Consider the following 24,699-nt stretch of genomic DNA (forward strand, 5'->3'; position numbering starts at 1 on the left):
TACTCTGCTTTCTTTTTAAAGCTTGAAGAAGACAGGCACAGTGATGTAGGTTTCTTCCGTCATCATTAAATGTGTCAAATCGTCCGTCACATGTTATTGTCAGACAAAGACAACTTAAGTAAATGTGGAACAGTTTGCAAACAATGATTTTATTAATTGGGGAGTTAAAATCTATTCAAACCATCTTGACACAGAGTGGAAAAACTAACTGCTAAAATAACTCTAATAAATCACAAATTAACCCAGACCTGTAGAATCAAGAACTTACAAAGAAGGACCTGACTGACATCATAAAGTAGACTATAAATATTTAGGACATCTTGCCCTAACCTAAATAAATATATGTACAATACTAATGACTTTGCCTTGTTTCAGTCTGGAAAGGGTTATAAAAAATTTCTAAAGCTTTTGAACTCCAGAGACTCACAGTGAGACGCTTTACAAATAAGGAAACTTGTAACAATGGTTAAGTAATGTACTTTGTCTCTTACTGATCTGATACCATAACTACATGTTGGTTTCTTGCATCGTTTCTGGAGTTTAGATGTGTAGATGATCGCTACGTCCTGCTCTTTTCATTTTTGGGTAACAAATGTTGACTTACGTCATTGTTGTTTTAAGTTGGGTGAAATTCTAATGCATCTACTTCCTGATATTGTGGACACATTTGGTCAAACCATGATAGACCGTCAGAAAAGTGTTTTTTGTTGTTCCCAAAAACTCTTTTGGTGAAAAATAACTTTGGCCATTATCTTAGGAAGGTAACAAAATGTAGTTTATCTGCATCAGCATAGTAGGAGATGATGTAGTCCTCCTTAATCTAAACTAGTGGAAGGTGTAGATGTAAAGTAATAGTGGCACAAGAAATTAGCCTTGAGGAACCCCATGTCACAGGTTTGTTCAGATTTATGTCATTTACCAGATGAAAGAAAGTTTTCTCGCTCTACCAAGTAAAACCTGTTTGAAATGTTTTAAGCTGTCAGGATTAAAACTAAAGATGTTGGCTGGTGCTGTCTCACTCGTGTCTGGGTGGCATGTAGAATAGATGCAGAAGACATGAGGAATTCTGCTTCCTGCTGCTCTATTCAGAATTATTTACTATACAGAAACACTTGAATTCGGTTCAGGGTCTGCATCTCAACATGAAAGAAAACAAAAAGGTCCTTGATGTTGCTGCTTCTCACTGCAGCCATTAAGATGCATAGGCGCTCCCGGTATGATGGGGCCTCTCCTCAAGGGGATTCAGTTTGCATGGCTCTACCGCTTGCCTGTTTTTAATAACAATTATCTGAAATCACTGCAATAAGCCCGAAGCTGGAAGGAGACTGAGAGCCAAAGATGGAGGGGCGGCGGTGGAGGGATTCTGGCTCCTGTTCGGTGAACCTTTTGAATGTCAGCTCCTCTTTCACATGGAAAATTCAAGAGGGCCTTTGTGTTCATCGGTTATTAGTCATAAAAGTTCAAAAAAAGAACATCCATTGTGTAATTCAAGCAGATATTTATTAGGAATGTTTGATCTGACTTGGCTGGGGAATTACCCAACGTTACCTCTGATACCTGAAAGGAACCACCCACCAACATCTGAGCAGCTTGAATGTAGGTTACATTATGCAGCAATGAAAGGAGTTGAGACCTAGCAACACGTTAAAAACTTCAAGTGTAGTTTGGAAAGTAAAGAAAAATAGTATGAGAGAGTAAACTGACTTGAATGATAACCAGCCTGTTGAAACAGAACAGCTTTACCATTCAAACAGGACAGTACAGCGGGAACCCAGTAACCACAAATTATGAGTTCCTCTAAAAATGCTTGTAACTGCTTGTTTAAATAGTTAAACACCAAATTTGCCTTAACATGCTGTAGATAGCATGTTTAATACAATCTTAGCACTACCACAGAAGGTCATTTCTACAATCTTCTGCACAAAGGAAGATAAATGCAAGCGCAACCCAGAAACATGTCAAATACCAGTTCGCCCAGGTATTTCAGCTTCCTAAACAACTTTTTAAAGAAATCTCAATAATTATTTATTAGTATTTTTGATTTGAATGTCTGAAATAGTGCTGAACTGCTGCCGTGATCTTTCCTGTGTTATCTACAGTTTTCACTCCACGTCTTTCTTTATTTTTCACGGTGGCAAAACCTGAAGCTGCTGCTGCACAAACTACTCAACAGATTGTTGCTAGGTAACCATAGAGTGAGTAAGTTAGAGGATGCCACCAACTTTGGTTAGCTCTGTGTGAGAGTTTGAGAGCCTACATCTCCCAGAATGCTGTGCTGTTCTGGCTCTGTGCTCAATGAATATTCTATATTCTATATGTATTATCTATTAGTATTGATCATATGTCTATTGCACTATGTTTTTATTGCTTTAAGGCCATATTGTAACATAAACTGTCCAGACACATACGTCCTTCACTGATGCTCAGGTTAATTCTGTATCAGAGCTGCTTGGTTTTTCAACTTCGGACATAAATGTAGTCGTCATACTGATGGTGGAGGAGAAAATAGTCAAATTAGCACTACAGGAGTCTCCTTCATACTTGATGTTTAGTTTGATAATTAAAAGAGGCGGATGGCTACATGATGCAGAAGACAGGATTGTTGTTTTGACGTTGTCTCTCCTTTTATTGAATGCTACTTTAAGGACACATCTGGTTTTCATGTCTTTTCCTTTTAACCCAAACTCTGTTCTCGTAGTTTCTACACTCTTGTTACTATCCGGGATATTGTTTTCCATTTGTTAATGCCTCCATTGCCTTTCCACTCTGCGTCCTCCTGATGTGCTGTCATGTAGCACCACCCACAGGTCAACGGAGGGGTGACAGCCTGGTGTTCTGTGTCTTTGTTTGAGGGAAGAAAGGCAAAAGCTCCTGACTGAAGCAGAAGCAGCAACTCTGAATACAGCTTCAAAATGTTCTCTCTCTGTCTTCTCCAAAATAACAGTAATAATAATAAAACAGGAGAGTATCAGAATCTTTCCAGCCGCAGACGGAGAGCAGAAGTGCCCCCGACTTGTTGTTGCTTCTTGTGGGACATAGAAAGAAAGTGCAACGTTCACCAGAGAAGCCGGTACACTCTGTTAGATTCAGGCGTTTGTTCTGGCTGTGTTGAATTATTTAGCCTCGTGTTTTAAGAGGCAGCTCTGGGGAATTTTCCACGTAACGTTCTGTCGAGGTTGCGCTCACTTCATTCCAACACACACACACACAAAAGAAGAAGAAGAAGAAGTTGGCAGCCTTTCATGTAGTTTATATAGGCAGCTGTAAATGAGGAGTTATCAGGAAACAATCGAGAGAAGAAGTGGTGAAAAAATGCAGACTTGAAAGTGAGCTTTTGAAGGCAGCGGATGCTTGTTTTACCCTCGTTCTCTGGCTCTCTCTGTACTCTCTGGTGAGACCACACAGAGGCAAAAAGCACTTCTCACCCAAACCCCCTGTGCTCTGCATGCTTTTTTTACTGCTTCACTTCTTACTTTTTTGGAGGGGGAAGCGAGGATATTAATAACAAAAATACTTCGTACAGTTCATATTTACATTTTCAGAGCTGCTCTATAATTTATGATGAATTACCTTGATGCCTTGATGTTTGTTTTACATTCTCCCTTAGTATCGCAGTAATTTAGTATGTAATCAGAAAGTTCACTCATTTTTATACTTCAGTTCGTACTCATAGATCATGTTGGCAAAAATTATTTTGGAAAAGAAATCACCAATTTTTCTTCCAAAAACAATTTTTAAGCATAAAAAAGTCACGTTTGACAAAAGAATTATTTAATCCATGATTTTAGGAAGACAAATTTCAATCTCAAATTTAAGTTTTTCTGAAAATTGGAATATTCCATATCATAATATTCCATATTAGCAATGTCATAGGAGAAACACTCCACCAACACTATATGGTCATTGCTAAAAAAAAAAGAAAAAAAAAAGCTGGCTGTTCATAGAGAGTTCATAGAACCAAGCATGTCGCTGGAAAGTTCAGTGGAAAGAAAAACTGTTATTAAGGACATTTCTTTTTAGGTCTTTTTAAATAAATGTGTGGGGGTTTTTTATTGGAAATTAATGTCCCTGGATGGGAATCCAACGTTTCCAGCGGGAAGTTTCTAGAGTCAGCGATGATTTGCGGGAAGCCATGTGATCTGCTGCTGTTGTGTTTTGTCGAGACAAAGGTCAGCACACAGCGCTTCTTGGTTTCCTATGCTGACGAGCTTTACGAAATTGCTGATTAAAATTTCCACCTTCGTTTGGCGTCACACTGAAGCTCCATAGAGAATCTATGGATTATTGTCAAAATAAATAATTGAGACACCAGAGCCAACAATGTCAATGGCAAGTTCACTTATATCGCACTTTTAAAACCAGGCTGATACTACACCAAAGGACACATGAAAGAGAATAAAAATGAGAATAGGACAAAATGACAGAAAGTGAACAACACTGAAACATCACAACAGAAACCTCAGCTGAATGCCAATGAATAACAATAAGTTCTCCGGCACGTTTAAGATTACAGACAAATATTTTTTGACTTTCAAAACAACACGAGCTTCTGTTCTACCTCAGCTGAGCCACTGGTCGATCTCCATGTCACTCTGCATTGATCCAGGAATACATGCAGAAGAAATATTGACAACATAAACTGTGCAGTGCAACAATCCTTTTTCATTTTTATTGATCAATTAACAAACAAAAGCTATAATTGAATATCTAAAATAAGTTTTTTGTGATATAAGAAGGTGAGATGCACCTTTATTTTGAAAGGATGAGCTCTGCTATCATAAAGAACCCTCATTGAAACGTTTCTCAATTTACTTAATTGAAACATTGCAATTTTGAAAAAAACTTCTAGATTTTTGATAAAACGTTTTGGCGATGAGATGGTGTGTTTTTTCTTTTGTTTTTATTAAAATAGGTTTATTTCGCTAAACTGCAATGAAAACACTTTTTTCGCATCACACAGGTCATGCAGTCAACAAACAGATGTTGCCTTTGGTGCAAAACACAAAGAAAATGACAGAAAGTCATTGGAGGGTTTTTAATTATTAAACGTGTGAACAAACTTATTCACATGTAACTTTGAAATTGTTTTTGTCGACATTAATGGAACATTGATGAAGTTTTGCACGCATTTGTAATGTAAACGCAGCTCTCGATGCTCTGATTTAGATTGAATTCACAAGGTTTTGTTTCTGTTTCATTTTGAATTTTATCTTTAAAAAAAAAAAGAAAGTCCGGATTAGTTTTCAATGCAGGTCACCTCATTACAAAGCAGAAATACTCATTAATCACCCCGGAAAAGTAAACTAAAATTCCACACTGTTACCAGTGAGACGCGCACTCTCACATCTGTTTCATTATAAAGTCATACTCAGCCTTATCAGATGGCATGGGGTTCAGCTTATTGGGTTCAGAATTGCAGTTCTGTAATATGCTTTGTATTTTTCCCCCCCGAATCGCTTTCTGCAGGTCGTCGTTGACAGCGTATGTAGTTCAAAGCCATTTTGACTGAGAAACTTTCACAGTAGGAACCAGCAAACATTCAAAGTACATTTTAGTTTGTTCTGTATCTCTTTAATTAGACCTCTACGGATGTTTTTTATGGGGCGTTTTTGTGGTATGGATAAAGTCATCTTCTGGTCTATTTGAAACGATTACACCAGTTTTGTTCCAGTAAACATCTGAAGTTTTCTGTCATAAACCCGCAGACTGAAAACCCCCATTTTTTTTCCCCCCCAGTATTCTCAGAAAGCCTTAGGCAGACTCCCACTCCCGCAGAGACAGCCTTTTAAATTGTTTTATTCAATTTTTTCAGTGCCATTCACTGAAATTTCCACACCGAGGGTAACAAAAATAATTTCCAATGTTTCCTCAGGCGGGAGGGAGGAAAAAAAAAAAAAAAGTCGTAGTCTGATTTTTTATTTTTTGTATTTCTTTCTTCCACGGCGCAACCAAGGGGTAAGCACAAAAAGCTAGACAAAACGCCTCGGTATCAGCCGTGATTTCCTGAATAGCCCAGTGGGAGTGCGGGAAGTCGGGGCGCACGCAGCAGATCGGCGCTGCCCTGAAACAGCGGCCATGCTGTGAGCGAGATGGCTTTTCTCTTCAACAAGCCCGGCTGTGATGAGCGGCTCTGCAAATGAAACAGGGTGGGGAGGCGGAGAAGGAGGAGGAGGAGGAATGGCTGGATGGAGAGAGTCTTTATAGTTTCAAGGCCTCTGTTTCCTTGCCGGGCATGTCTGCTGCTGCTGCTGCTGCTGCTGCTGCTGCTGCTGGTGCTGCTGCTGCTGGTGGTGCTGCTGTGGCGGCGGCAGCGGCGTGGCTGAGGGAAATAAAACAAGCAGCGGATAAACAAAGAGCTGCTGATAATTCCGCTGGAAATACGAGGATGCCGCTTCCCGCTGTTTTCGAATTCATTAGGCCCCACGCTGGGCCACTGGTGATTTCTAAATATATGCAGCTCATCCGATGTGGATGTGTAAACTGTGCGTAGAAAATGGATGGCTGTGCAGACAGACTGTTTGCTTGAAGCCCTCTGTGGTCCTGGTGGGTGGGAGCTGTCAGCAACCATCTTACATTACTTTCCACATGAGCTTTATAGAGTTCCCCCAATCACGATGGTCCTTCTGTCTTGGGCTCGTCGCTGCTGTGGCTGAATTGACCTTGTGATTTTTTTTCTTCCTTGTTTTTTTTTTTTTTGCAAGGAAATTCTGTTGTGTATTCAAGCCAGCAGGCAGTAAGGCAGACTGACTACCTTATATTTACCCCACTCTCAAGACCCCGCTTACCAGGCATCAGGATTACGCTCAGGGAGAGGAGAGCCAGCGTAGGTTTTAGCTCTTTTCGCAGCTGACATTGTATCAGGCTGTTAGATGAGGCCAAAGTGCTGCACTCTTATTAGCCTGGTGTTGATTTGCTCTCCTTGAGTCTGCCACCGTCGCTGAATGGGGAAAATAAAAAAACATTGGAAATGAAAATGGCAAACTCACAGGCTGTTTTTTTGTTGTTGCCTTTTTTCATCTCGGATGTAAATGAAAATAGTCTTTTTGACAACACAAAGTATACTGATTCTCAAGACCCAGGGCTTGTGCCACAATCTAATGAAATTTAACATCAGATAAGACAGTCAGTAGCTGAGTTTCCTTTACAAACATGGGGAAAAACATTCTCAATATTTCGCTAATTTGCAATTGCGGCGTTTCCATCAAATAAGAAACGGAACTAATCTCACATGTGAATTAGATGGGTCATTTGATAAATCGTTAAATAAGCCACAGCACCATCCTCCTACCATCTCCAACATTGGTGACTCATGTGATGTGAAAAAAAAAAGTTTCCATTGCAGTTTTGCAAAATACACATATTTTAATATGGCCGAAAAACCAAATCATACGAGCACAAAAACGTAATTCCAATGTACACAAGCTACAAGCTACTGACATCTACTGGCTATTTATGATGTCATGTTGAAGGCTTTGAGACACCAGGAAACCACAGCGAGAGCTAATGTCCATCAGTCGCTTTCAAGATTGGCAGATCTACAAAAATTTCTCCAAGAATGCATTGAAGGCAAATCCAGGAGGTCACAAATAAATTCAAAACCACATCTAAAGCTCTTTAAGTTGTCACTTAACATCTAGCCTGGAGAAAACCAGCCTCTTGCACTATGTTCATCTTTGTACAGAAGGCCTGGAGGCTTGGCTATTGAAAAGTAATTGCTTCCTGAAGGCGTAGACTGTTGAAATTTGAAACAATTTGATACAATTTTACCCAATCACTAATGTTGGGTTGTGAGGAGTGTAATGTGATGTTCAATAAAGCTTACTGGGAATTGTGTGCGCTGTAGTAGGGCCAGCAATAAAATGTCTTAGCCATTGCTGTTGTTTCGCATTTACTAGCGCAATATTTGGAAGCTCGGCCAACAGGCACTCTTCTGCCTTTGCCAAAGTACAATAGGTAGACGATGATACTAAAACAGCGCAAAAAATGTGACCCAACTCAGTCTTACACTCACTGACTGGCCCAGTTGAACTTCAACCAGAAAAATGTAGCTCAATGGGAGAAATCCCAAATGGAGCACTGAAGGGAGATGAGAATCAAGCATGCTGCTTTCATCAGTTTGAAACCTTATGTTCAAGCAGTCTTGGGTTATTCACCAGTATGTCCGCCTCTGAACGGCTCAAAATGAAGGTCTTAGAATGACCTTGTCAAAGTTTTAAATCTGACTGAGATGTTATGATGTAGCAATAACAGTTATTAGGTTAAGGAGGCCATTTGTTTTCACATTGGATCCAGTAGCATATTTTTCTCCCTTTAAAAAATGAAATTATCATTTGAAAACTGCTTTTATTTTTTACTTATAGATCTGACATAAAAAAAAGTGACAAATAAGCAAAAGGAAGGGGGAAAATAATCTGTTTGGGTACTAATACTTTTTCACTGCACTGAGCTCGACCGTCTGCCTGAGCAGCTGAGGACAGGGTGCAGAGAAGGCGCTTGCAGTAGGTGGAGCTCTTGTGTTGGGTTTTGATATCGGAGCCCGATTCACCTGTTTGTGAAGGACACCACAGCACTCCGTGTGCTGCCGTGTTTGTGCATGCAAATTTCTCTTTCAGAAGTGGCCTATCCAAAATCCATACGTGTTATGTAGCATTTACGAGCCTGCCCCTCTCCCCAGCGCCAGAAACATAAACCCTTAAAGTGCATTTTTAGTGCCAGGCTAACTGACAGCTTATTATAGGTGGTACGACTCAGCCAACTGTTTGTGTTTACGTTAGAGCTTATTAGAAATTTTAATGTTCTCCTATGTGTTGGGCTTGTAATACTATACGATAGTGTGCCAGCGATTTGCCTAATTTACACATATCTTACTGTCCTGGCTCGACGTCACACGTGGCAGAACAGGCGGAACCCAACCCCCATCCTCCCTCCTCCGACTCCCCCAACACTCCTGTCCTCTGCTTGCATTCCCTCCCCCCTTTCCCTCCTTCTCCATCTTCTCTCTCCCTCGCGCGCCACTGCAATCTACCGCAGGCCCTCCATCTCTCCGGCCTGTCAGCATGCTTTTTCATTTGGCTTGTTGCTACAGGGGGCTCGACGCTGGCAGATTACAACTCGGCAGCCAGTCATTTTCGATTTATCAGAGGCACCCTCCCAACCCCGTATTTCCCACTCCCCCCCAGCCCTTCCACACTTACTACCCTCACCAGAGTCAGTCCAGACACACAGCACAATTCCTCATCACTTCCAACGCCCTCCCCTACTTCCCTCCAAACCCCGCCTTATCTTTCTGCTTTCAATTGGTGCGGAACATTTTGGTCACAAGACACAAAAAACATAGAGTTAAAAAAAAAATATATTTTTAAAAAATTTTACATATATAAAGAGAGAGGGAAAGAGAAGGAGAGTGACAGTGGAAGGATTTAAGTTAGAGAGGCAGCTAGCGCTGTATTATTACTTAGGCCTCTGTCACTGGTGATGACCCCGGAGAGTGGAGAATATCGATTGCGTGTCACTCAAGGCATTCAGCAGATTGCATTGACAAAGCTTGTCGGGCCTTTAATAGCAAGGTTAGCAACCCCGGTTGGGACCCATGAGAAAACTCTAACTGCGCCTTATTTCATGGTGGCTTTTAACCATTCTCCGGGTCCAGGGAGTGGATTGATAACAGTCGGGAAGTAATTTTACTCTTATAATAGCTTTCCTGTGGTTGACATTTGTGGCCTTTAGTCCCCGCAAAAGTGCTTCTCCAAATGCAAGCTGAGAGACGGCCGGCATTGTCTGGCCGCCTTTGTGTTTTTTGGGGGGGGGTTTTTGCCAACAAAGATGTGGTACTTTCACCAAAGCATGGAGAGGAAGAAAGAAGCTGAGGTGGGAGGGGGTGAGGGGTAGAAAAATAAATCAAAAGGAGTGTACAAGTATGATTTATGAGAAGAAGGAAGTCCATTACGCGCTAGAGGAAGCTCAGACCAAAACACAAACAGAGCGAGGGCATGGCTTGCAAAAGAGGGTCATGGTGCAATTCATTTGCCATCACAAGATCACTGATAACTGCTGAAAACATTACTCGACAGAAAAGTCGAATAACGGCGCGGAGGAATCTGACAGCATTTCAATCTCGCTGTAATTCTCAACATAAATAAGCACCTTAAACAACCTTAATAGTCTCTCTTTAAGTCAAGTCATGTGAAACTTGGCTGAAATGTAACGGGTCCCCTGTGCGTTGTAATTTGCCTTCCACACATGAGGGAAAGCTATTTCTTCAACTACTAAAGTCATTGCTTGATGCTGGAAGGTCTTGTGTGGTGGAAGGTCTGTAGTTGGCATTAAGAACATGACTCCTATGTAGACCATGGCAACAGTGGAGACGTCCGATTCCTATCGCCCTCTTTGGTTTTAAAGCTTCACCACAGCTACTGGCCTTCATCACACATCTCAACCGGTGTCCCACTTCGTTACTCCCCTCTCCTGCTGTAAGATGAAATAGTTATTATCACTGCTCTGGGGGACAAAATCATAACATCAAAAAAATAAAATTAAAATGGTTTTGTTCTGGTTTTTCGGTCAATATACAAAATTAGAGAGACTCTTGTTGTACGTTTATCAAAGAAAATCAAAGAAAAACAGTTGTGTTTTGTCTTGACAGTCCGTTTAGAGTATGCTTTCTCTTAATTTTATCTCATAGAATTGTGAATTCTAAAACATTCTGAAGCAAAACTGTTTTTAATTAATGTGCAGCGTTGATGTGCATCACCAGGTCAAGCTTCAAGGTTTAGAAGCTGATGGAGAACAATAAAAGCATGATTATGATGAATAGAAGCGTAATCAGACATCAGGGGAGAGACAAGGCAGTACAAGCCGTATTGACTTTATCAGAACAAGACAATATTTTATCTCTTAATTTCCATTATATTGTTTTCCTCAATAAGGAAAGGAATTTTAAAGATAATGTTGAACAATCTAATCCAGGTTTGAGTAGCTGTACATTGATTGCATCACTTCATGCTTGTCTAAGGGTGTTTTCACACTTGATAGTCTCGTAGACTCTCTTTGATTGGGGACAAAAGTGCAACTATTACAATTTCAGTCCATTTGACACACTGCATTGTGGCAAATGAACCAAACCTGTCCCTGCCTCGCCTGTGGTGGCGCTACACCAGGAATCACTGAAGGAAACAACATGAATACCTCTGAAGAAGACACTGAGCAGCACAACTTCCTTCTTCAACAAAAATGTAGGGGGATAAAAGCTTAGCGATTATAATCTCTCTCTTTTGTCTTTGGCAAAAGACATCGAGCCATTTCTCCTTCTACTGCTAAACTCGCCCGTTTGATTTGGTCTTATTTACCCAGAATGCCCTGGGCTATAGTCCTTTCCTGCTGTTGCAGTGGTCTGCTTATATTCACATATTCATTCAAGCTGCACCAGAGCTCTCTTTAACCGAACTGAGACTAAGGTTTTTAGGTGGACCAGAGTTCACTTTTTTGGTCCGCATCAGAATTTGATTTCGCGTTGACACCTCCTCAACAAACCAGATTAAAACAAACTAAATACTCCTTCCTAGTGTGAATGCAGCCTAAATCTAAGGTGATCCTAATAACAAAAAGACTTTGGAAATGCATCCTTCACATCTTAACAATAAACGGTTGTTAAGGAATTTTGTGCAAAGTTAACTTTGTAGATTGCATTCTTGTTCCAGAATAACACGGGCTGCACATTAAGCAGAATTATCAACAGCAGATGTTCTATTCTTGCTTACTTTTTTTTTTCTTTTTACCCAAAAAAACATAGTGATAAGGAGACATTGATGCGTATAATGCCTTGGGCAGGTCTCACTATCCAATCCACTGCGTTTATAAAGTCTGGCCAGATTTTCTGCTTTGTTTGGCAGCTGGAAAGGAAACATAGGTTGGCAAATTTTAATTGCTTTAAAGAACTTATCTCATTGTGCCGTAGGAACAAACTCAAGTCCAGGCAGTGGTGTTTTAATGGCCACAGCCAGCGAGACGTCTGTAACATTAGATAATAAATGAAAAGCTGTTCCACTAATCTTAATGGGTGGTATTGTGCTGTTGTTATGCGTTTACATCAGCCGAGCTGTTATATTGCACCAGGGGAATTTCTGTTCTCTAAAATCCTAATGTTTGCATCTCCGGTTATGTTATTTGGCTTTATTCTGGTTGCCCTTGGCTGTTTTTTTTGTTTGTTTGTTTATTTGTTGTTGTTTTTTTTACTCCCATTATCAATCTGTTGAAGTCTTCGGAGCAGATGTTTGGCAGACTCTATGCAAGCTGAACAAACTGCTGCTATTAATATAGTGGGACCGCTGCACTGTCTTGTTTTATGACTTGATAACGATACACGTGCATTTTAGAAAGGCGGGTAAATGAGGACCTTTACAGCAGCAGCAGAAGCCGACGCGGGTGATAACAGTGCTGGCTTTAGGCAGACATCTTGGGTCTGCCAAATAGAAACTGTATATCTTGCCGTTGAATTTTACTGCCACTTCTAATCCCCAAGTTACAGCACAGATGGAGCTGAATGCTGTTAAAGTTAGGTGCTAGTCGCCTTATCCCAACATACAACACCAATGGATTGGCAATGATAAATGGAAACACCTGCCTTATCCCTTAAACTCTTTTTTCTTTTGGGGTTTTTTCATTTTCAGTTTATTTTTAAATTCTGGAACAATCTCCACTGATTAGATGTAAAATCATGACCACCTGCCTAATAGAGTTTTACGTTCCCCATTACTGCATGGACTCCAGTTGACCCATGAAGGTATGCTGTGGTATCTGGCACTAAGATGTGTGCAACATATCCTTTAAAGGTTTGGCTTGACTACTCTGAAGTACGGTTCTGTACGGTTTAGTAATAGTTTGCTTACATATAGCAGGAAGATGTCATGTCATCCTGAGTTTTTTGAAAAGTAGTCAAAGGTCAAAACATTTTCGATGGTTTAAAGTTACTATAGTGGTACTTTGATATTGTACCACTATATCAAAGTACTATATGTTGCTGTATCTCTATATTAACAATGGTGTGTTTTTCAGGCAACTGACATCTGTGTTACTATGTGGAGCTACATTGACTGAACCTCCTAGTTGTATTGGTCTGTCTTGGACAACAAAATGAAGGAGAGTGTATCCCAGTGTTAAAAACACAAGCAAGAATGAATATTAATTGAATATCTTATTCTACAATGATATTAAAAAGTATAAATAAACAGATTACATGTCTTAATCTAAAATAATATTTAAAAAGTAATAAAGTTAAAAATAAGTTCATAAATATGTTCATAAATATGTTCATAAATATACGGATAATTGCTAAAAAATCTTTAAAATCTGTGCAATAAGCCTTTAGTGATCGCTTTCAGTGATGGCTAAAACAACCAATAGCTGGCGAAATCTGAATTCATATCAGCCAATTAGGTTGATTGTCCCGCCCCTTTGCTAAGATTGCGTCAGACATGAGAGCTCAGAGATGATGGTTGCTCCTGCTAATATCTCGGAAGATCTTGTAAAATTCGCTGAAGAATCTTGAAACTGGTAATAAAAGCAATGCTAAAACACCTCTGCTGAATATATAATTCAAAATAGTAAATTCGTTTTTATTAAATCCCAGAAAGCGTCCGTTGTGAGTGGCTGAAGCCCGGTGAGCATCGGTGAGTGATTACACATGCTCTTTTAGCATTTGGCTCAATAAATATACTGAAAAGTGGCTAAAATCCCTAGTAACTGATCAAATTAAATAAAAATAAAATAGTATTGTAAGGTTTTCTATTATTAATGCTGTGTGTATTGTATGTTTTTCAATGTAATTGCACTTATTTTTCTATTAGCACATGTTTTAATAGTTCAATGGTACTAATTAAGTCCATGGTGCTGTAATGTGCAGGTCAGAGCCATTGTGTGCTTCCAATCCACATTCTGATGTTAAATCATTATAGGATTGTAGATGTACTTCATGAGCACTTTTAGATTGAAATATAGTTTTGTATTATTACCACATATAAGCTAATTACTTTAGTTTTACTGATATGTTGGTGATATTTATCTGTGATAACTTAAATAACATTGTTGTTTAACATGGGAAAACCTGAGAAATGATGAAAGGTCCCTTTAAATTTTAGTGATGACTTCCTGAAGGTGGAGTTTCAGAAAGAGCAGGAGACAGAGGCCCAATTTCAAGATGTTAAATTACAAAGTCAAATTTCTTTTAAGTCAAATTTGACATATATAGCATTTTCATAACAACTGAAGGTACAATGGCTACTTGATGGTGCTATAAAATGATATGATGTGGCTGGTAAACACAAAATACTGCCCCTTTAAAGTATATTTAGTGTTTGAACTATTCAAATAGAAGCGTTTTTGTGGGGATTTCAAATGTTTGCAGAACTTAGCTCTTTGCGAGTGGATACTGGACATCCACTGCATTCGCTTTGCACTATATACAATCAGCATATGTGAAGTAATAATAAAAGTAAAATTAAGAACAGCATATTTGAGCTAATGTTTTTCTTTTAAAGAACATTTTGCTTGCCGGAGATGATGTGTTTTGATTGCAGAAATACTGAACATCAATTGCTTTCACATGCTTCAATCTCCAGTTGTTGTCCGTGTCGTCATGACAGCTGAATGGAGTCTGAAGTATGTCCTTGCAGCCAGGTCTCAGAGAAACACAAAATACGGCCTTTCTAATATTACCCCTGCAGACTTATCTGTGCCACATTTCCATCAATTTCTATTTCCTCGACAGCTCACACCACTGTGACGGAGAGAAAAAGTGGTTTGAACGTCCCCGTCGACCAATCTCCAATTTTTGTTTTTATTTTCTTTCCCCTGCCACATCACCAACCAATGTACAGAATTCGCCATTTTGCAGGAGTATCTATCTTCCCCTTCCAATGAACACTTCCCAGTTTATATTTTTTCTCTGCAAGGAGTGTCAGGGAGAGCACATTACCGCTACTCCTGTAACACAAATAGAGCCCTCTTTCCCTAAACTGGAAGCACTTGTCTATCATATTACCACATGAGCCTCACACACAGCTTGACCCAGTGTTAAGTGTCCGCGCTAAATTTCATTGCCTCCATCTCCTGGAAGGCCTGCCAATATACTGGCAGTGAATTCCTGGAGGAAAATAAATGGCAATAAAAAAGAGAAATGATAGCCCCTGCAAGCCGATAGGAGAGGAGCTTATTTTCACTGACGCCTTTTTTCCATACCGCTCTTTATCGAGGCAGTCCGGTCAGCGTTGGGAGCTGTGATTTTGGCACGCCGTCGGGCCTCTTTAGTTGGCTCGGAGTTTAAAAGCCAATATGGAAGGAACTACACCAAAGCCTATATGGGAAGAGCGGGGGATTCATATAATTAATAGAATGCAGATTTTCTCTGTGCGGTTATGCGTTGATGAGCGCTCAGCTGGGGCAGCCATAAGTGTGATCACTCTCAGATTTTGGCGCCCTTCTGGGAAGACGTCATGTAACAATATCCGGTTGGTCTAGTTTTTTCCTGGCCCACACTGGGAACGTTGGGAAACGTCACCTGGGGAATTAGCAGCATGTAAAGTGGGCTGCAAGGTTATTTTACTGCCACGCTGGGCTACTATAACAAGTTGTTCGGATATGATCTGAGAGAGTAGAAGTCCCCCACTGCTCTTATATTCTCCCCCCATCCCACCACCGCACATTCTTTTCCTTTCCACCTGCTCAGTTCATTATTAAATCAGGGAATTGTCCCCATAACTCAATCCACTCCACTACTACATTATATGACCATTTGTGAGGAGGGTGATTGCGACGCGGGGCGCAGGATGGATGTTAAAAGCATATTGATTTGTCTGTAATGTCGTCATAGATCAGAGATTTATGGCGATGTATAAATGCAGCTGCAAGCTTTAGTAGCCTCCAGCTTGGGGTTGGAGGAAATGGAGTCCTTAGTATGACTGATGAGATAAAGACAGTGCTCTCAACCGCATTTACCCCCCTCTCTCTTTCTATCCCCTCCCACTTCCCACCCTCATGAGCCTCCATTTCCCCAACGCCTCCTGCTTTTCAGGATGCTTTCACCCCGCCACTGTGGGTCTGCTCCTCATCGGGTCCATATCTTTGGCTCCAAATTCCAGCACAGTCCTCGTGAGAGCCTCTTCATTGGCTTGAGAAGGGTTGAAGTGGGTGCATGTTAGCAAGTCGTCACTCGTAAAACATTTAGCAAACGCTAGCTCGACGCAGCTCGACCATTTGTTTTGGTTGTTTTTACCCACATTTATTGTGATTGCCAAAAAAGAAAATTCACATTAAATGTGGAATTTATTTTGGTCATTATGGGAAATTTGATCTGTCATCATGATAAATTTCACAATTTATAATGTAAAAAATGTAAACAAAAATAAAAAACAAGTCTGACGGTATGAAATGGAAATGTTTCTCAAGAACTATGAATGATCTGTCATACAGTCACAGCCATACAGTTGCCTAAACAATGAGTAATAAATAGTTTTTCTTTTAATCAAACCTTTCACAGTAATAACACAAAATATCGCAAAAGAATGTCCATATCGCCCACTCCTAGTGCTAGTACCAATACCCCAGGCTAAGAGCAGGTCCTAAGTCTTTTAAATTGGCATTTTGACTCTGATAGCAGCCCACGTGACATCCATGGTTCAAGTACAGAAATGAAACAAGCTAAATTGGGGTTATAATCACAATCGGAGCTCTGTGACCTCTTTGCCGCACTAAGGGAACAGCAAACAAATCTGTAACAGTGCGAGTGGAGCACTGATGCTCACTGACAGGCTGTGAGCGAGGGTGGCAGAAAGGGTTATGGGTGACAAGAGCGTCAGGCGGTGCGCCTGTCTGTGGAAGTTAAAGCAACTGGGCCTTGGGGGCCCATGGAGGGAGGGGCAAAGTGCAGGGTCACCATTGGGCCATGCTGTTAGGCTCACCCACGCAGCCACTGTCAGAAAGATGACATAGGGCCCAATGTCAACCCCGTGCAGGCCCTGACTGTCCCGCGGCCCCCATTTTCACATTAGTCTTGTCAGATAAGGCCGGCTGTGAGATAAACAGGCCCAGCAGATTCCAACTGCTGTTGTCAACCAGCCTAAGGTGGTGTTGGTGGATGAGGCTCACTGTGAGGCTGATGTGATGTGGAGGCTGGCAGGGACATAATTAGCAAAGCTTAATGCGGTCCTAATGTTTCGCCTTGCTCTGTCCTCAGGCCGAGGGAGAACATCTGCAGAAAGTCGAAAGAAATTCTTTAAGTTCGTTTTTAACTGTTCGCTCATTAAGCTCTCATCCGCTGGTGTGCAAGACCTCTGAAGACGGCATGAGGGAAAATAGTCATGGTGTGGTATGGTAGAAGCTGAGGGGATCTGACAGTTCTGCTGGAAACACAATTTATTAGCAGCAGCAGAGCTTCAGCAGTGGATTATCTATAAAACTTTCATGGTTTTCCCTTAGTGGCAAGCAGCCATAAAACTTCCCAAATGAGGGACTTGTTAATTTACTTGTTAGAGCAAATTAAAAATTTATAAGCGCTTTTAGGTAAATGAGATCCTCTTTCATTGCTGCCCTAGTGGGGATTCTTCCTGCCAGATCCTGCGAGGACAGGTTAGCTGTTGTGAAAGCCGCAGAAGAACAATAAAAGCCGTTAAATTGTTCCAGGTTTTATTACCGCCGAGCTCCGCAGCTGCTGTTGCGCGTAACTAAGGGAAACCAGGAGCTGATGGCAGCAGAATCCCACTGAGGAGAGTAGAAAACATGAGGCCAGTTCTCTCCCCCTTTTTTTTTTCTCTGTGGGATGAAGGCGAGAGGCGGAGGAGGGGTAGGGCGGGGTATCCGCTGTAGATTGGTTGTGTACGACTCCATTTAAAAAGGCCTTTGTGGTTCGAAATGTTAGCAGGCCTACTTTTGTGCTTGATTGCATTGGGGCTGTAGTGCAGCCCTTGAGAATAGGTCAATACACTTGTAAAATTCCACTATGGCAATGGTGAGCACTTTTCAGTAAGTGAGAAAATAATTGACTCCACATGCTCAGGAATATGTTGTAATAGCTGTTTTACAGCATCTCTCAAGGTAACGCTGCTAAATTAGATATTTCATTTTGCCTTTCGTCTCAGAACATACAACTATGATCATTTGGGACAAACATTATTGCCTTTTTTGACTTTTATTTTACCTGCGTTGCAACAATGTGGCTAAAAAACTCACATCAGTTTAGCGATTACTATTGATATTGATAATTACTGATTTTTTTGTTGTTTTTACAAATATCTTAAATACTGCTAAGCTTATGGTGTGACATTTCCTGTTTTATCCACAATTTCACTCTGCGCCATTATTTATTTTTAAGCAGCCATGAGGCACGGTGGCAAAACCTGAAACTGCTGCTGCGCAAGTTACTCAACAGGTTGACGCTAGGTAAACAGTGAGTTCATGGGTTTTAATATCTGAAAACGTAAGCTTAACTTAAATGACTTAAAGGTGTAGTATTATGTAAAATTGACTTTTTTGGTCTTTATAGCTTGTTATAATATTATTCCTTTATCAAAAACATACCTGAATTGATTCTTTCATGCATGTTTGGGAAACCCTTTAGTCTCTCATGGCAACCATTTAGCTGCGCAAAACACCTGGGTGGACCTACTGCTGCCTTCAAGGCGCAGCTCCCCAGCTTCAGAGCTTCTGCCCTTACAGAGTAGCCCTCCCCTGTGGCTCTCTCACTGAGCATCTTCAGACTAGCCAGCAGCAATTAGCAAACATCTGGTGGAAATAGGGATCTGCTGAGCTCATTACACGAGTTATAGAAAGCACAGGAGTTTTTAAAGAGACAGAGGACCAGTTTCAGGGCATTAAATTATTAATTTTTTTAAGTCATATTTCTTGTACAGTCTTTTTATAACAGCTGAAGATTGTGATTGTGCTATAATTGTTTTTCTGCAATTACACAGGGGTTGTTATATTTATTTTTTCATTTACTTAAGTGTTGCTAACCAGATCCAAATATGATAAATACATAAGTATTGGATTGACAAAACTACAAGGCATTATGGGCTTGTAGTCACGACCTGTGAGGTTGTCATGACTACAACCTCATATGTTGTATCTTTAAAGTAAAATTGCACCGACAAATTGGTCTGTTTTCAGCTCTGACCAAAGTGGGTATTGTGATATAAATGACATTAATAGGTCTTTTCAGCAGCAGTGAGGTGTTTTAAATGATAAAGGTCAATATGTTGAGGCATGTTCATTTAAGCCATAAAATACTTTTAGCAGATAATAAGAAGGTTGTTAAATTCAGACAGTTTTAAAACTTGGAACGCTGTGAAAAATGTGAACTCGGGCAAAAAGTATTTTTATTTCTTTTCTTATTTCTTCTTGTACTGCAGCACTCAATGAGAAACTGGAGAAAAGTAGAGTCATAATTTGTAGATCTAACCTTGAGAAATCCAATGATTACAAATCAGCTACTTGAATCTTGAAGAAAATATTACCAGAATGTTTTCCATTATCATTTTTTGACCTAGTCAATGTATCTGCTTGAAATACTCAACTTTGTTAACTGGATAGAAGAATTACAACTGGAAGTTTACCATGCACTTAATAGTAAATTAAACACATCATTGTATTTAATTAGTATAAAATTAAACTATTATTTTCAACTGTATTATTTCTAATTTCATCTAATATTAAGAATACACAGGTAAAGTTTCCCTTTAAATGCAATAACCTACTACTTGATTTCCTTTGCGTTACTTCTTGTGCACAGCGTCCCTACACACACATCTCATCTCTCCACCGTAATTTACCTCGGTGAAGTGCACTGGTGTTCATTACAGAAGGTTTAAAACTGAAACTAAGTTTAAAAGGCCGTAAAAAGTATGCCTTCCATGCTGTTTCAAGTGGGAGTGATCAAATGATTCCAGATCAGGTCACAGAGACGGCCCCCCAAGGCCCCACATGGGGGTTTCTCATTTAGATTTATCACCAGGCAGCAGGTCATTAAATTTCAGCTTCCCCGTTTGATCGTACTGACCAGCACCATTCCCTCCATTTGCTTAAGACATCCATTAATCACACCGTAAAAAGAAATGAATCCATCAGCTGAAGTTAAAAAAGAGAGCGAGAGCAGATGAGGTGTGGGGGGGGGGGGACACATGCACACACACGCACACAATTCTCTGAAGTAATTTAAAGGAGCTCAGGGGGAAATTAAAGGGAACAAGCTAGGGGATACGTTTTCAAATAGCTGTGTAATCAGGTCCTGAGCTATGTAATAGCCCCGAAAGATGAGCCGCTCTTTATTGGAATGTCTTTATTAGACATGTTCTTCAGACATTACATACAGCTGAATAAATGCGAGATTTCTGATTTCATGGACTCCTTTCCCACTGATAAACCAAGACGCAGATGGTGTGATTATGTGGTTTTTCTGCAGCAGAGCCTAGTCTGATTCCACATTGATTAATAAAACACAAATGTCTATATCTCTCCCTTTCCCTCTCCACCCCCCACCTCCACACTTACTTGATTATATGTTTTATAAGCCCAGCACATATGAGTTCAGTTCCTGGCAGAGAATATTTGATGGAACAGTCGGTAGCAGCTTTTCTTTGTCTGCGCGCATTCATAAATGCATGAGTCTGCTGGCGCGCACTACTCATTGTTGTCAACAGGGACACCGGTTGGTTAATAAATATTATAGGTCAATGTGTTTTGATGAAGGAGCCTGAGACTGGGGGCGCAGGCAGCATCCCTCGTGCTTTCTTCACGGATCAGTTCAGAGGCCAGGCTGGATGAGATATTGTTCCTGTTTTCCCCTCGAAGAATTTTCTCCTTTCCCTTTGGACAAAATGGCATTTACACCCCTGTCGCACTATTTGTCTGCCTGTCCTTTCATTGACGTTGTAAGGCACGTTGTTGTAGAAAAATAACTCTCTTGCACATTAGTACACGTTCGACATTGTCGCATACACAAGTGGATAACCACATAAGTGATATTTGTGACGTCATGACAAAAATTCACCTTAGCACACACTACGCTACCCTGCTAAAAAAAAACCAGTCCCTTGTTCTACGCTTTGCTTTGTATGGAAGTTCTGGACTCTCGGCTTTTGAGAAACGAATGCTTCCTGAAGATGTGGACTCTGATGAAGTAATCGCTAACGCTTACCTGTGACGGATGTAGTGCGACAGTTTGATGCTATGAAGCTTACCGGAAATTGCCTGCATTGTAAACAACCATCGCCCTCTGCAAAGAGAGAAGTGCTGAGCTGAACAAGATGGCTGTTGGGGTTAATTCAGTGTTTTGAAGCATGACTGACCTAGACTGAACAACTTTGTTAACTTCTTCTGCTGCCATTGCTAAAACTACAGATAGACTACAATTTATTGGAGCAATAAATGCCGGTCGTAGGAGTTTGCCCTGCAATCAGTGGGTCGCTGCTTTGAGGCTCCGCCCCATCTTTGTATCATCTTGTGACACAAGATAGCGACACTCGGAGAATTAAAATGTCAATTTCCATCAATCAGCTGTTCCTGAAATAAAGAAAAACTGTTGAGATGGAGATGTCACTACAAAAGTAATAATGTTCCCCTTCATGACAGTAGAATGATCAGAATATCACTGCCTTGATTCCAACATGCATGCACTATTCACATCAGAATCACATCATAAGGATACACATACTTAAAGCTTGTTAAAATTTGATCCTCCACAATATCAGAAAAAGGGAAAGTGTGAAGCAGTTTTACAAGTCCAAATATGTCTTATATTGGAGCTACTTAGTGCTTCTGAAGCTTAGAACAATGCTTGACATCCCTTTCTGCATGGACTCTTTTGTCTTAAAGCGCACCTTCCAAGCTTTTTGCACCACGTGGAGGCCTGATCATAAGCCTTCTCAAACTTTCACACACATTAAAACAGGCCCGTCAGGCATTCCCAGTGCTGAGATTCTCTTATCACATTCGACACTCTGGTGAATCCACCAGTCCTGTACCCATCATGCAGTTCTCCCAAGGAATGGGATTTCTTTCACACCACTAATGGCTACAGAAAAGGGAACATTTTCATTTTAATTATCTGCTCAGCTCAAGGGTTCCTTTGGTATTCCCCTGCCTTGTGCCCTTTCATCATGTTAAATTATTGCTGATACCTGGAAGGAGACTAGTGAAGGAGAGGTGAAAACACACATCCGTCCAAACGCACACACTCTAGACTAGAGCTTTCACCGTTTTATGCAGAAGACGGAAAGGGAAGTTCTACTGTTCCACGTGAGTAGCATTGCACTCTAGATTCCCAATATTAGAGTGCTTTGCAATGCAATTTATATCCATTGAACCTATTTACATTTACAGCCATAAACCAACACTGAGTGGTGATTGTTTGTAAAGTGGACGGAAAATAATATAGTTCACAACATTTTTACAAATAAAAATCTGGAAAACTCTGGCTGTCATTGGGATTTATTCCCATTTTGTTCTATACTGCTAAATAAAATCCAATGTAATTGCCTCCAAATGTTACCTATCTGGTTAAAAGAACCCGTCTGAGTTTAATTTAATCTCATAAACTATGAGGAGAAGAAGGGGGTCTGGTCAGATAAGACCAAAACTGAACTTTTTTGGCCCACATCCCAATATTTGTGATGTAGAACTAACACTACATCACCGTGTACATCACTATGAAACATGGTGGTGGCAACATCATGCTGAGGGGATGCACAAGAAAGTAGATCAGAGACAACAGAAGATGGAAAGTAGGAAATAGAGGATAATTCTGGAGGATAATATATTAGAGCCTGTAGCACACAAGGCATGTCCATGTTCACTATAAAACGGTCCAGTCAAAGTAGTACAGATTTAAATCCAATCAAAAATGCATGGTAAGATTTGTAATTTCTGTAGTTTACAGAAGCTCTCTGTGCATTTTGACTGAGATTGGGCTATTTTGTAAAGGAGATGGGCAAAAACCGCAGCCTCCAGATGTGCAAATGAAAGGTGATTGAAGACAAACCGACAGCCATTATTCACTGCTTCTTGTTTGCAAATAACAAAATGTCTATTAAACTTTTAGCAGTTTGTAGTTTAACATGAATCGTTTGTAGTTGTGAAAAAGCTCAGAGGTATCCATAGCAACATTCAATACATTATGACATACGTCCCAATGAATTTACGTTTCCTACTTAAAAGTGCCTTTTCAAAATAAGTTATTAAACCTACTTTTCATAAAGCCCACATTTGTGTTTTTCTAAAAAAAAAAATTAAAAAACTTATGATATTGAATCTATATAAAATTCTAATTTTAAATGTCATATTTTCCATTTACTATAAGTGGAAGATGATCATAGTTCACAGAAATAAAGGCTTTCAAACATCCATGTATTTAATCTATAGAAAGTTTCACTTGGTGATGCACATTATATGGATTTTAGCACCATGCGGCGTCGTAATTTCAGTACATATTTTATTATATGTAAAAAAAATTACTGAAAGAATATTGTTTTCAATAGTATTTGAAAATTATTCATTATATATGGAAATTAATATTATTTTTATTTATTGACTGAGTCTGTAGTCTGTAGTTTTTCGAGCACTAAAGCCAACTCAAGAACCAGGAATTTGGCTCGTCTTTAAGAAGCAGCGTGGACATCAGTTGTCGTCCAGTCCCCACGTCCTCCTGCTGAACCCTGCACTCCCAAGAGTTTGCCGTCGTTCCTCAGACTGTGTGAGGCCGCAGACGCTGCCAGATTGGCCGGTCCTTCCCTTTTTTTTTTCTTCCCTTCTCATCATTCAGCCACATCTCGAGCAGCGTGCGACGATGATGGCACTCGCTGGGCTCCTGCTGCCTCAGCATGTGGTGTCTGCTCGGGAAGGAGAGTGGCTCCGTTTGAAGGTTCCAGAGGGGTCTTTGTCCCCGTTCCCTTTTCCGTGGGCCGAGAAGAGTCGCATACTGAGAGATCAGATGGCGTCAATCGTTGGCAAGCGCGGCGACGTCTACTGAACAGGCTCAGGAAACATGACAGATTTACAGAGACAGCGCTGCAGATCCTGCCAGTTCTCCCATATTCATGAGCTGACTTCTGTGGGACGTCTTGCTGAGCCAGAGCTGTGCATGTAGATAATTCAGAATGCAATATTAACAATTTTAACCCTTGATTGCCTTGTGTGTATTTTTTTTTTTTGTCTTTGTAGCTGAAACCTGGGCAGAACAACGGCAAGGACAGCGACAGTGAGAGTGCGAGCGGCGAGTCCAAGCCTTCCATCAGGAGCAGCTCCAGAGACAGACTGACAGATGTGAGTACCTGAGCCGACACACTGCCAGAAAATCACAACCTCACGCATATGTAAGCGTGTACGACGGATGTATATGTGGATCAAAGGAAAAAATAAATAATGTGGCCATGGAGGAGTTCATTTCTCTAGATTAATTTCACATAGGGCTGGACAATAAATCAATAACAATATATATCGTGATGCAGGGTTTCCTTCAGAAACCCTGGTGGTGAGGGCGGAAAGGCAGTCATCCAGAGGCCCATCGTTTTTTTTCATATAAAACATGTTTAATGTTGGCAGGAAATTTAAAAATATACCTAATAATTGTTATTTGAAGACATTATTAACAATACCTTAACACAAACTATGACAAAGGCAAACATTGAAAAGCACAATTAAAGTAAATATCAATTTTTTACA

General features: G+C 40.4%; 1 protein-coding gene across 17 annotated transcripts in view; it reads left to right on the forward strand.

Moving 5' to 3' along the window:
- Positions 1-24,699, forward strand: part of auts2a (activator of transcription and developmental regulator AUTS2 a) — a 336,296-nt gene that overhangs the window by 105,504 nt on the left and 206,093 nt on the right. For all 17 annotated transcript variants that reach the window (XM_044141275.1, XM_044141274.1, XM_044141280.1 and 14 more), the window contains one exon: positions 24,199-24,300. In XM_044141275.1, the coding sequence (XP_043997210.1) occupies positions 24,199-24,300 (102 nt within the window). The remainder of the gene's footprint in view (positions 1-24,198; positions 24,301-24,699) is intronic.

This window comes from Gambusia affinis, linkage group LG15 (assembly GCF_019740435.1).
Source record: "Gambusia affinis linkage group LG15, SWU_Gaff_1.0, whole genome shotgun sequence".
Lineage (NCBI taxonomy): Eukaryota > Metazoa > Chordata > Actinopteri > Cyprinodontiformes > Poeciliidae > Gambusia > Gambusia affinis.